The sequence below is a fragment of the Mobula hypostoma genome, chromosome 30 (genome assembly GCF_963921235.1).
Source record: "Mobula hypostoma chromosome 30, sMobHyp1.1, whole genome shotgun sequence".
NCBI classification, from domain to species: domain Eukaryota; kingdom Metazoa; phylum Chordata; class Chondrichthyes; order Myliobatiformes; family Myliobatidae; genus Mobula; species Mobula hypostoma.
Window position 1 is genome coordinate 7,603,048 of NC_086126.1, and position 14,380 is coordinate 7,617,427.

The 14,380-nt window shown below is 42.1% G+C and overlaps 1 protein-coding gene across 4 annotated transcripts in view; it reads right to left on the bottom strand.

Annotated features, from left to right (window-relative positions):
- The window catches only part of stip1 (stress-induced phosphoprotein 1), a 57,313-nt gene that overhangs the window by 886 nt on the left and 42,047 nt on the right, over positions 1-14,380 (bottom strand). For all 4 annotated transcript variants that reach the window (XM_063036406.1, XM_063036405.1, XM_063036404.1 and 1 more), the window contains 6 exons: positions 10,588-10,708; positions 6,687-6,783; positions 4,417-4,541; positions 3,351-3,387; positions 1,048-1,151; positions 420-592 (listed from right to left, as the gene is read on the bottom strand). In XM_063036406.1, the coding sequence (XP_062892476.1) occupies positions 420-592; positions 1,048-1,151; positions 3,351-3,387; positions 4,417-4,541; positions 6,687-6,783; positions 10,588-10,708 (657 nt within the window). The remainder of the gene's footprint in view (positions 1-419; positions 593-1,047; positions 1,152-3,350; positions 3,388-4,416; positions 4,542-6,686; positions 6,784-10,587; positions 10,709-14,380) is intronic.

The following is a 14,380-nucleotide window of genomic DNA, read 5'->3' on the forward strand; positions in this document are numbered from 1 at the left end:
CCTGTGATGAACTGGACCAAATCCACTACCTTTTGTAGAATTTTTCATTCAAAGGCAATGATGTTTCCATACCAGGCCATGGTGCAGCAAGTCAACATACTTTCCACCACACATCTGTAGAAGTTTGTCAAGGTTTTTGATGTCGTGTCAAATCTCCGCAGCCTTCCAAGGAAGTAGAGGCTCTGTTGTGCTTTCTTTGCAATTACATTGACACGATGGGTCCAGGACAGTGACACACAGGAATTTAAAGTTACTGACCCTCTCCATCTGTTGAGGACTGGCTCAGTGACCTCTGGTGTTTCCCTCTCCAGTTAGCTCCTTGGTCTTGGTCTCACAATAGTCATTACAATTCAGCATTAAGACAGGCGTGTTAAATTCATTCAGGGCAATGAACAGAGTACATTACTGCACAAACTCACTCGCTTAGTGCCTGTGGGTCTTTCTGCATTTGCTCCAAGATCAGTCTCATGGCAGGGTCACTCATGATCTGCTGCACCTCTGGGTCACCCATTGCACGGCGCTTTACCTCCTCTGGAGTATCGTTCCGGTTATACTGCATCATAAGGCAACGCTGGTAGCCTTCAGAGGCTTCCTAAGGAAGTTGGAAACAAAACAGTTAGGTTGTCAACCGTGACCTCACGACACATTGTACACCTTCAACAATGGAACGAATACACACTCTACACCAGGGGTTCCCAACATGGGGTCCACAGACCCCTCACTTAATGGTATTGGTTCATGGCATAAAAAAGGTCAGGAGTCCCTACTCGACACTAATCTCCACTCATATTACTAATGGTACACTCCAGATAAGACTGCAATTTTTAGCGTGCCCAAGTACTGCAGCACCTGCATTGTCCAAAACTCACTTGAACTAGTTCACTAGCGTAAGTAATTAACACTTCCTCATTCTGGGAAGTATAGCCCAGTACTTGCACAAGGTTTTTCCCCCAATTATCAAAGATGGTTTTGCACCACAGAACTGCAGAGGGCACTCACTACATGAACAAAGTCAGAAGGGCCGAAATGCAAGTACTTCATTCTTACCTTGGAGTTGGGGTCTAGTTCAAGCGCTTTCTGGTAAACATCCATGGCTTTGGAGAAATCCTTCAAGGCCTCCAGGGCTGCCCCTTTTCGTGTGTAGCCTTTGACTACAATGAATAAGATTGAACAAAATTAAAACCCTTAGTTGTAATAATTTATCACCATCAAAAGCGGTCTTCCTTTCAGAGAGTCACAGAGCGCTACAGCACAGAAAGAGGCCCTTCTGCCCATCTAGTCTGTTCCAAACTGTTATTCTGCCTAGTCCCATCGACCCGCACCTGGACCACAGCCCTCAATACCCCCTACTGTCCATGCACTTTTCAAATGGTGAGAAAGAACCCTCACCACCACTCTGCTGGCAGCTCATTCCACACTCTCACCACCTACTGAGTTAGGTTGTATTGTACTGGATGACTGGAAAACTGCAAATGTTACTCCGCTATTTAAGAAGGGTGGGGGGCAGCAGAAAAGAAACTATAGACCTGTTGGCCTGACATCAGCGGTTCGGAAGTTGTTGGAATCGATTTTTAGCGATGAGATTACGGATTATCTGGAGGCACAAGATAGGCCAAAGCCAGCATGGTTTCCTGAAAGGAAAATCCTGCCTGACCAATCTATTGCAATTCTTTGAGGAAATTACAGGGTAGACAAAGGACGTGGTGTACTTGGATTTTCAGAAGGCCTTTGACAAGGTGCCGTACATGAGGCTGCTTAGCAAGATAAGAGCCCATGGAATTACAGGGAAGTTACAAGCATGGCTGGTTGGCAGAAATCAGAGAGTGGGAATAAAGGGATCCTATTCTGGCTGGCTGTCAGTTACCAGTGGAGTTCCACAGGGGCCGGTGTTGGGAGGGACCGCTGCTTCTTAAAGTGTATGTCAATGATTTAGACTACGGTATTAATGGATTTGTGGCTAAATTTGCCAATGATAGAAAGATAGGTGGAGGAATGGGTACTGTTGAGGAAACAGAGAGCCTGCAGAGAGACTTAGATAGTTTAGGGGAATGGGCAAAGAAGTGGCAAATGAAATGCAATGTTGGAAAGTGTATAGTCATGCACTTTGGTGGAAGAAATAAACAGGCAGACTATTATTTAGATGGGGACAGAATTCAAAATGCAGAGATGCAAAGGGACTTGGGAGTCCTTGTGCAAGATACCCTAAAGGTTAACCTCCAGGTTGAGTTGGTTGTGAAGAAGGTGAATGCAATGTTGGTATTCATTTCCAGAAGTATAGAATATAAGAACCGGGATGTGATGTTGAGGCACTGGAAGGCACTCGTGAGACCACACTTGGAGTATTGCGTGCAGTTTTGGGCTCTTTATTTTAGAAAAGATATATTGACATTGGAGAGGGTTCAGCGAAGAGTCACAAGAATGATCCCAGGAACGAAAGGGTTACCCTATGAGGAACATCTGGCAGCTCTTGGGCTGTATTCCCTGGAGTTCAGGAGAATGAAGGGGGATCTCATAGAAACGTTCCGAATGTTAAAAAACCTGAACAGATTAGATATGGAAAAGTTATTTCCCATCATAGGGGATTTTAAGACAAGAGGGCACGAATTCAGGATTGAAGAATGTCCTTTTAGAACTGAGATGAGGAGAAATTACTTTAGTCAGAAGGTGGTAAATCTGTGGAATTTGTTGCTCTGAGTGGCTGTGGAGGCCAAGTCATTGGGTGTATTTAAGGCAGAGATAAATAGGTTTTTGATTAGCCAGGGCATCAAAGGATATGGGGAGAAGGCAGGGGAGTGGGGATGACTGGATGAAGTGGATCAGGCCACGAGTGAATGGCGGAACAGACTCAACAGGCTGAATGGCCTACTTCTGCTCCTATATCTTCTGAAACAAACAGATTTAACAACCACCAGCCCACTTGACTACCCACAAAAAAAAATTAAAAGAACAGGGCAATGATGCTGTAGGAGCCATGCATCTGTTCTCTGTTCCACGCCTATTATGGTAACTAGTCACATGCATGGGGGGGGGCGTAGTAAAAGCAAAGGGAGTAAGTCACATATTCGTGCTTCGTTTGTCACAGTATGTAGTAGCTGGGGATCGACTGATGTATCCTTTGCTGACCGCTCAATTCTGCTTAGCTTGCACTTGGATATGCTTAAATTTCATCGCTTCAAAATTGTACGTTTGCTAATTGCTAATAAAGGATCAAATGCACATCCTCAACTTTTGGAGAAATCACTAGAGCTGACGATACATCATGCAAGTATAACAAATCCATAGGGTCACTGGCAACGGCAATTGTTTAGGTTTGGCCACTGTTAGATCCTACAGTAAAAACTGCTACTTACGGAACGTAGGATCGAGGCGGATACAGTCCTCACAATCCTGCCAGGAGAAATTAAAAGTATATGAATGTATTTGTAGATATTAATTAGACAATGAAAATGCTTAAAATTTCACAAGTGCATTTTTAAAATAAAAAGTGTTTAGAATTACAATGACACATGAAAATAGGATCCTCTTTAGTACGAGCAGTACCTGTGTTTCGTTATAATATGTGGCACAAGAGCAGCTACAACCACACAAATATCAAGGGAATGGCCCATGACTAAATGATATTCATTGATTAAAAGGTTACAACACTGAAATGTCTACTTCAGATTCTCAATCTAATTGTACACAGATCTCAAAGCATTATTTCCTTTATCAACCCACTAATTTCCATTCTTCGATAAGGCTTGACGCAGTTCCATTAAGATAGAAAATCCATTCATACCGCCATCCCGCTGGCCACAACTGTACAAATAGCAATCACGACTTAGTTGGATGTGAATTTCCTGCAGTGAAGAATGCAGTTCCCCCCAATAAAGGATCACCTTGTTTCCTTTCCTCCATCAGTCACTTGCAACTTAATAACTTGAAAGGTGGCAAACTGACATTGAATGGCAAAGATAAACCACGTATTAGAAGTTCCCTATCTGCATTACAGTGCTGCACTTTAGTGAACATGATCTCACTTTGAGGATACTTTATCTTTATTTCATGTTCTTGTTATTTATTGCCACTTATTTATATTTGCATCTGCACAGTTTGTCGTCTTCTGCACTCTGGTTGATCTGTCACTGATCCTGTTTACAGTTACTATTCTATAGATTTGCTGAATATGCCTGCAGGAAAATGAATCTCAGGGTTGTATGTGGTGACATTTATGCACTTTGATAATAAACTTCACCTTGAACTTCAAGATCAGATAATGTTAACTTTTTGTCAACTGTGCATCCAAACAGTGAAATGTTTTTGTGTCAATGACCAACATAGTATGCACCAAACATACATGTACTTTGATAATAAATTTACTTTAAACTTTGACTGCTGGAAAAAACAAGAGAAGTATTCCTTAATAATTATTATTACCTTCAAAGCTAGCTGGAATTCTAAGAGCTTGGTATAGCAGGCAGCTCGGTTACTGTAGAGTTTTGCATCAGCCGGATTACGTTTAATAGCTTCTGAGTAATGCTTCATTGCCTGTGGGTAATCACCTGCGAGAGGATTGGTTACAGATTACATACTATATTCACAGAAACAAATGTGCATTATCCATCAGGTCTAAAGAAAAACTAGGTCTGATAATAGTTTTTATAGGAAGAGGCGCATTCGACGTTTCAGGCCGAGACTAACGTTAGTCCTGACGAAGGGTCTCGGCCTGAAACGTCGACTGCGCCTCTTCCTATAGATGCTGCTTGGCCTGCTGCATTCACCAGCAACTTTGATGTATGTTGCTTGAATTTCCAGCATCTGCAGAATTCCTGTTGTTTGCTGATAATAGTTTTGTTCCAGCATTATTCACATGCATCGAGAAGAGCAGGACTTCAAAGGAGCATCCGAAAAAGCACCAAAATCAAGCGGTTTTCTCTATCGAGACTGAACAACAACTTTAAATATGTAAACATGCAAATCCCTTTCCCATTACGCATTTATTCAATTTCAAAATTATGTGTAAATAGAAGAACCCAAACTACTGGGCCTCCAGTTCTTTACATAGATTAATTCAGGGGTTCCCAGCCTCGGATCCACGGACTCCTTGGTGAATGATAAGGCTCCAAGGCAGAAAGGTTGGGAACCCCTGGAATAATTATTTGTTCCCGATTCTGCCATGGTCTGTTCCAGAAGGCAACGCGAGTGGCCAGGGGCAGTTAATCTAGTGTAGAGTCTGCTCCAGATGGCAACAAGAATGGTCAGGAGTGTTAATTAGTGTGAGGTTATCCAATGACTCCTCTATTTATGCTAGCATTATTGAAAATAATGAGACCAAATTGTTTGTCCTAATTGAGCGAGTGTAGTTATAAAGGATACTATCTTTGAATCCATGAATATTAGCCAATTATCACAAAATCCATCACTTCAGACAAGGAATCGTTCTAGTCCTAGAACTGGCCAATTTTTTGATAATTGTAATGTTAGTCCTGATGAAGGGTCTCAGTCCAAAACATCAACTGTTTACTCATTTCCCTAGATGCTCCCTGGCCTGCTGGAGTTCCTCCAGCATTTTGTGTGTTACCCTGTAATGTTTAACTCTGGTATTCCTCTCTCCACAGATACTACCCGTCTCATGCATTTCCAGCAGTCAGCAGGCAATTGGAAAACAATAGCTTAATAATTGGTTAAGTCTTAACTATAAAGATGAACAGATTCTTCCTCATCTCAGTACTATAGAGAAACAAAGCAGCACCACCTTAATCTTCTTGTCTCAGTCCGAAACGTCGACTGTTTATTCACTGCCATTGATGCTGCCTGACCTGCTGAGTTCCTCCAGCATTTTGTGTGTAGCATTCTCTGGCTTTCAGTTTCCCAGTTTTCCCCCTCTCCATCAGTCCTTGTACTCTCTCCCTCTCTTTACAGATCCTTCAGACAGATCAGTAATGATTAACAAGGCTTCATCACCACCATCTGGATATTCATCTTTGTAGACTTATTGTTCTCTCCAGTTCTGATGAGAATTCTTTGAAAGTTTAATCATTTCGCTCTTCACCAGGTACTGCCTGGCCTGCTGAGCTCTGCTTTTATTTCTGTTTGCTTTTGTATTTTAGTAGGTCAGTCTGTTTCCCAGTTTATTCAAACAAACCACACAGCTTTCAAATTCGAAAGCGAAGATTGATACTTAATAAGAGTGTTGGTAGGCAGAGGAAACAGGTTGTTTTCTCTGCTCTCTCTGCACATTGGGTGTTTGGCAGTCCTCAGGTTCTCTTAGGATTCTGTGTTTCATGCTGCCTATGAGGAGATGAAGTATATGTACTCTGACAATAAACACTTTAAAAAACTTTTGCAAGTTTAATATACTTTATATAATCAATAGAGGCATAATTCTGGAAACTGGAACCTCTTGGAGATGAGGAAAATTCCATTCATCTTTATAGATAAGAATTAACCAATTGGAAAGCTGTTGTTCAAATAATTATCAAATTAATTGATGAGAAAGCACTTATTTAAATACGCTTTTTGATTCTGCTAACAAGCTTCAGGGTTCTGTACTATAGTGCCCTCTGGTGTTAGCAATTCTTACTACATGGCTACTGCAGTTAAACTTACAAAACAAAATGTGAATATTATTTACTGCCGTGGGCCATACTTCTTCCATCTGCATTTTAACAACATCAGGACCTAAATATTAATTTGATGTTTGTTACCTTTCTGGAAGAAATCATTGCCTTTGTTTTTCTCTTCCAGGGCAAGTTCTGGATTAATGTATGCTGCCCTCTCTGCATCTTTCAGGATCTTCTCAGCCTGGAAAACAGGTGATTATTTTAGAAGGTAGGCAGCATAGGTTAAAAAGTCTTTTCTCGTAATACTCATGAAACACAGGAAGCATTCCAAGGGCAATAGTGCACTGGAAGCAATGGTCTACCCCAAAATCAGTTAGCATAACCTATCTTCCAAGTTAAAAAGTAACAATATTCATGAACTGGATCACGAGGCACCAAAACCATCGCTTGACTATGAATTCCAGCATAACCTTTTGTTCTGGCCTCTAGTGGCGTAGTCCATTTTGAATGAATTTCCTGTATACAAGCTGTTTTTCACTATATATATATATATATATATATATATATATACACACACACACACCATTTCCTGCACGGGTTAGTTTTTAAATTTTGTTTTGAAGCACATGGTGGAAAGAGACATCTCCATCCACTCTTTATTTGCCCTTGAAACAGCAATAATCGGTGACACACAAGTTTTTGATAACATTGGTAAACATTCAGTACCTGTATTTTGAAGGAAGTACAGTGGATTCCAGTTAGTTGGGACACACAGGGACAAGTATAATTAGGCCCAATTAAGCGGCTGCCCCGTTTAGCGTAAGTTTTATGGAAAGTTAAAAAAGTATAAAAATAAAAGACAAACTGAGTAAGAAATTATGTATTTATGAGGTGAGGCCTCCATCAGTCAGGGGCAACCATGGATGTTGCATCCTAGCCATCCAGATAGATTATGAAGTATAGAACTAATTATTAGAACACTTCCAATACTAGTGGAGCACTATAAAACTATGTATTAGTTCCTAATAGTTATCAGCGCAATCAATCCGGGTCACGTTCTTTTGAATGTAAATGAACAAGACACCTAGTGTAAGTAATTGACTGCCTTCATACAATGCTATCAATGACTGCAATCTCCAAATCTTTATTTTCATTGTAATATTCAAGATGTTACCTTCAAAGAAGAAAGTATAAAGTATTTGATACCATCAAATTCTTCATACTTTCTAACTCGTAGTGAAGTCGTTTAATTTTCACTCTCTATTCTGGCATCTCCAAGTATAGTGTACTGTCTAATGGCCACACAGTGCACACATCTGATGCTCATTCGAAATTGTTCGGCAAGTGCCCTGTTCCAATTAATTGGCAGTGTCCCAAATAAATGAAGGGAATCCTGGCTACTTTCGAGTCAAGTCACGTCGCGTCACTTTTTATTGGCATTTCGACCATGCAGTACACAGTAAAAACGAAACAACGTTCCTGCAGGACCGTGGTGCTACATGGTGGTGATGGTGGCATCCGTTAGTCTTGCGAGACCATGGATCTGCACCTGGAAAGTCTTGCTTCAGTTTGTGTTGGTAGTGCAGCGTCTGTTGTGGCTGTAGAGGCCCACACGGGAGTGACAGTCTCGGATGCAGCGACTGCACTTGAAGGCACTGTCCTCCAGTGTTGCCTTGGTGCTGTTTTTCCGACGAGTGCACTTTTCTTCAGCAGCAAGCCTCAACTTCTCTTCTCTTTTTAGACTTCTGTGTAGTTCCACCCTCTGGTGAGAGCGATCACTTGCGATGTCCTCCCACCTCTCGATGTTCATTTTCAGTGACTTCATGTCTCTCTTGCAAACGTCTTTGAAACGAAGATGGGGCCGCCCTTGTGCTCTCTTGCCGGAGGCCAGTTCCCCGTACAGCAGGTCTTTCGGGAACCTCCTGTCTGAACATGCGGTGTACGTGGCCCAGCCAGTGGAGACGGCATTGTTGGAGCAGGGTGAAGAGGCGGGGTATCTGGGCGCGGGCCAAGACATCATTGTTGGTGACTTGGTCAGTCCACGTGATGTCCAGGATGCATCTCAGGCTGCGAAGGTGGAAGGCGTTGAGACGCCGCTCTTGTCTGGAGTAGAGGCTCCAGGTCTCGCTGCTGTAAAGCAGTTTGCTGAGGACGGAGGCCCTGTAGGCTGCAACTTTGGTGTGCGTCGTCAGCTTTCTGTTCTCCCAGACTCTCTGTCAGCCTGGCGGATGTTGAGGCTGCTCGTCTGATCCGTCTATTGATCTCGGGGTGTCGGGAGAGAGACTGTCCGTGATGGTGGAGCCAAGGTATGTAAACTCGTGAACTATCTCCAGCTCGTAGTTGTTGATGGTAATGGCAGGGGGGTGCTCAACGCCTTGGCCCAACACTTTGGTTTTTTTCAGGCTGATGGTCAAGCTGAAGTCCTGGCAGGCTCTAGGGAAGCTGTCCATGAGGCGTTGCAGTTGCTCTTCAGAGTGTGTTGCCAGTGCCGCATCGTCTGCAAACAACATGTCCCTGATGAGTACTTCACGAACCTTGGTTTTTGCCCTCAGCCGGGACAGACTGAACAGCCTCCCGTCCAATCTGGTGCGGAGGTAGACACGATCAGTTGATGTTCCAAAGGCGTGCTTCAGCATGACTGCAAAGAAGATGCCAAACAGGGTGGGGGCAAGCACACAGCCCTGCTTCACACCGCTGCGGATGTTGAAGGCCTTCGAAGAAGAGCCGTCGAACTGAACGACGCCCTTCATGTCTGTGTGGAATGACTGAACTAACCTGAGGAGCCTCAGGGGACAACCAATCCTGGCGAGAATTGAAACAACACAAAACTAAGTGAGACAACACAAGGCTACACTAGACTACAGACCTACACAGGACTACATAAAGTGCACAGAACAGTGCAGGGCAGTACAATAAATAACAAGACAATAGGTACAGTAGAGGACAAATTACAATAATAAATGATGTAGATGTCAGTCTAGTCTCTGGGTATTAAAGAGTCTGATGGCTTGGGGGAAGAAACCGTTGCACAGTCTGGTCATGAGAGCCCGAATGCTTCAGTACCTTTTGCCAGATTGCAGGAGGGAGAAGAGTTTGTATGAGGGGTACGTGGGGTCCTTCACAATGCTGTTGGCTTTATGGGTGCAGCGTGTAGTGTAAATGTCCGTAATGGTGGGAAGAGAGACCCTGATGATCTTCTCAGCCGACCTCACTATCCGCTGCAGGGTCTTGCGATCCGAGACAGTGCAATTCCCGAACCAGGCAAAGATGCAGCTGCTCAGGATGCTCTCGATATATCCTCTGTAGAATGTGGTGAGGATTGGGGGTGGGAGATGGACTTTTCTCAGCCTTCACAGAAAGTAGAGACGCTGCTGTGCTTTCTTGGCTACGGAGCTGGTGTTGAGAGACCAGGAGAGATTCTCTGCCAGGTGAACACCAAGAAATTTGGTGCTCTTAATGATCTCAACGGAGGAGCCATCAATGTTCAGCGGAGAGTGGTTGCTCTGTGCTCGCCTGAAGTCAACAACCATCTCTTTTGTTTTGTTCACGTTCAGAGAGGGGTTGTTGGCTGTGCACCAGTCCGTTAGCCGCTGCACCTCCTCTCTGTATGCTGACTCATGGCTCGAGTTTTTTTTAATAAAAGAGTTGTTCCAAATAAGAGGCTCGCAATTAACTGATGGTCCAATGAACAAGAATCCACTGTATTATGTTTATCATTGCATCACGAGTTTACTTTTGTTTACACTGCGTAGTTATGGGGTGTTGTGCATGTTTTTCACCTTACTTAACACCGGTTGTGAGAATAATCAACCATATTAGTGTATTCAGGCGCACAACGATTCTGTATTGAATTTAATACACATTTCACTTAACTCTCTGCAACTTCACAGTAAAGAGATCATCAAAAACCCTGAAGGAAGCTTCTGTCTCAGCTGATTTTTGAGAAGTTGTTTAGCTTGCTGTGCAGTTGTGTACAGATGCAGTAGACACTTTTAAGGTCACCCAAGTGTATTAAAAGTATTAAGAAACGAAGAAACAAGCTTACTTGCTGACACTTCTTTAGGACCTCAGGGGTTCTGTGCTCGGCGAGGGATTTGTTGTAGAACTGAACAGCTTCTTTATACTTCTCTTGCTTAAAGTAGGAGTTGCCAATTCGCGCATATGCCCTGAAAAGGTGCAGGAGCTTAATATTTAAATTGTTCACACTGAAATCAAAACACTTAGTTATATTGTTTGTATTTAATCACTTCCCCTTCCACCCCTCATTTGCTTGTTCAAGCCTCAAGAGTCATAAATAATAAGCATATACAAATTCACTGATTTCTACAAGGATTGTGGAACACTTCTCACTGATTTTAAAGACATGACATTATTTTTCTTTCATTTTGTTAAATACATTTGTAGCCTGCAGAGTTGACTTAGTCGAAGTACTGTCTGCCTCAGTTCTTTTACAATAAAACAGCTGGATTTGGCTATGCCAGGAACTTGATGTTTCTGCAACACAAACGGTTGCTGTACAGGTCATTATAGAGGCAATGTGAAGGGCGTTGGCCAGCAGGTTGAAATGAGAGTACAGCACTCAGGTGCAACTCGGCTAGCATGGTACAGGCCTTTATTAGGAATTGTCAAATGGCTGCTCGATGTGTTGACAGACCAATGGTATACTACAGTTCTGCTGATCCTCAAAACAATACTACTTCATTATTGGTTAGTAGCAAACCAGAGGAAATTTGAAACACTGCAGATTGGGATGTTGCATAAACCATTAGAAGAATGCAGACCGAGCTAGTTTAGAAATGGCAAACTTAAAAAAAAAGATGGCTGTGACTATGTGGAAGGCTGAAAACCAAAAGTCATAGAGGTTGTGAATTGTCTGGTGCAGCATGACATCAGACAAAGGACTGAAACAGAAGCGTCACCAATTTCTAATCTGGACAAGAGATAATGACATTAGGTATACTTTACTGAAACTTCAATATGGAAAACCCTACTACCCACAACTTATCCAACATTCAAGTTCAAATTTATTGTCATTCAACCATATACATATATACTGTCAATTGAAACAACGTTCCTGTGGACCAAGGGGCATAAGAGTATATAAGTATAACACACACACATGATTCTAGTTAATTGGAACACAACAGGACTGATATGTTTTGGTCCAATTTAACAGCTGCCGTAATTAGCTGAAGTTTCATAGAAATGGTTAAAAAAGTATAAAAAAGACAAACTACCGTTTAGCTGAGAAACTAATTATACATTCAAATGAGGTACAGAACAAATTAAAATACTACCAATATTACTACAGTACCATAAAACTAGTTTCTAATAGTTGGCAACAGAAGGAATTCATCCAGTATACACTGCTGTGTAGAGCTTACGCTGCAAATGAACAAAGTGAGTGCAGACATCTAGTGCAGATAACAGACTGCCTTCACACAATGCTTTCAGAGGGTCAGACAGCACAGAAACAAATCCGTCAGCCTATCTCGCCCACGCCAAAGCCACTTCAACTGCTACTCTCATCGACCTGCACCGGGACCATAGCCTTCCATATCCCTACTATCCATGTACCCATCCAAACTTTGCTTAAACATTGAAATTGAATTATACGCACCACTTGTGCTGGCAGCTCGTTCTATACGAACCTGAGTGAAATTTTACCCTTAAACCTGACCTCCAGTCATAGTCCCACCCAACCTCAGTGGAAAAAACCTGCCTGCATTTACCCTATCTATGCCCCTCAATTTTGTATACCTCTATCAAATCTCCTCTCAATCCTTTATGTTCTAAGGATACAGTCCTAACCTATTCAAATTTTTCTTTACAACTCAGGTCCTCTAGACCAAGCAACATCCTTGTAAATTTTCGCTGCACTCTTTCAACCTTATTTACATCTTTCCAGTAGGTAGGTGACCAAAACTTTACACAATACTCTTCAACATAACATCCACCTCTTGTACTCAATAAACAAGAGAAAATCTGCAGATGCTGGAAATCCAAGTAACACACACAAAATGCTCGAGGAACTCAGCAGGTTAGGCAACATCAATGGAAATAAAAAGAGTACAGTTGACATTTCAGGCCAAGACCCTTGAAGCATCAACTCTGTACTCTTCTCCATAGACGCTGCCTGGCCTGCTGAATCTTTGTACTCAATACTTTGATTTATGAAGGCCCATGTACCAACAGCTTCCTTTACAATCCTGCGTACCTTTGACACCAGTTTCAATGAATCATGGACGTGTATTTCCAGATGACTTTGTCCTACCACCACACTCCTCATTGACCCACCGTTCGCTGTACAAGAACTTTCAACGATTTGTATTGTAACATTCAAGTTAATTGTTGATGCCTTTAAATTCTTCGTAACTCCCAACTTGAGGTAGTGAAATCATTTCATTTTCACTCCCAGCCGTTTCCGGCATTTCGAAGGCTGAATGCTTGAAAAGCGCAGTAAGCAAAACAGCTCTGAATTGTCTTACTGCTCACTTCCTCATTAACTAGCAGTGACAAAAATCAAGCAACACACATCAAAGTTGCTGGTGAACGCAGCAGGCCAGGCAGCATCTCTAGGAAGAGGTACAGTCGACGTTTCAGGCCGAGACCCTTCGTCAGGACTAACTGAAGGAAGTGACAAAAATCAGTTTTTTTCCTTAAAAACACAAACACACATGTGACGCTATTTAAAAATTGTTTGCTCTAAGCATGGTTTAGCGTCTAATGGCTACACAAGTGCACGCAACTGATTGCAACACTAGTTTGGCAACAGTCTCCTGTTCCAATTAAGAGGCACAGTGTTCCAAATAAATGAAGGGAATGCTGGCTAATTTCTTGATTCGTTTTTGGTCTTTACGAGTTGGCCCAATTAACAGGAATCCACTATATTATCATGTTTATATTATATAACTAATCTTTTCATTTCTTTGAATCTCATTTTCTGAATTGATGTATTTCTTACACATCCCACAGCTTCACTCCTGGCAGTCACCTCTTCAGCTGCAAGTTGAACAAATGCTTTCAATTCTGTCACCTCCCTCCTCTAGAACTGTCAAAACCTACCTCTTTTAACTAAGTTTATCTCCTCCTTTGGCCTTATGATTGTTCATTACCCTCTCAACTACCTTGGGGCTTTCTTCGAGAAAAATCAAACAATAGAAGAAAAACTACCCAAGAGGGTAACATTCAACGATAATTAATTTTACTAAAGTGGGGAAAGAAACACATTTGCAAGTAACTCAACGCACAATTTTAAAACTTATCAAGTTTGTTGCTATACTTAACAAAAAAATGGACTAGATTATAAGACGCTAGAATTGTTGATTGTATTATGAATGCTTTTTTTTACTCACATACACACATAAAGGCTCAGGGACAAGAACCCTTGACTACTGCATCTTTCAGTTTATAGCCCCCTTTCCTCCCCCCACTCGAAGAATAAACCAAAACACATCCCTAGAATTTTATGTTCAATCAGTAACACTAGACAGTGTTTTCTTGACCCAGTCTTCTGAAACTCTTATTCTGTTATGGGAAGAGATTGTTGCCAGCTGCACAGGAAGCACTAAAAGCCTCTTTGAATAAACATTCTCCCAATTCCTCTTCGGTCCAAGAAGGAATATTAGGGATGCTGTTAATAACAGAGCTCATGTCTCAGACACTCTACATAACCAGCAAGATCCACCTCAAACTACTCAAACACACTCTCAGCTACAACCTGCCCTCTCCGTACAGGTATTGGCAGTTCCCACAATGATTTCTATTAGCCTTCTCCAGCGAGGATACAAGTCACCCTTAATTCAGAGAAAATGCTCAAGATGCTTCCCTATAAAAGC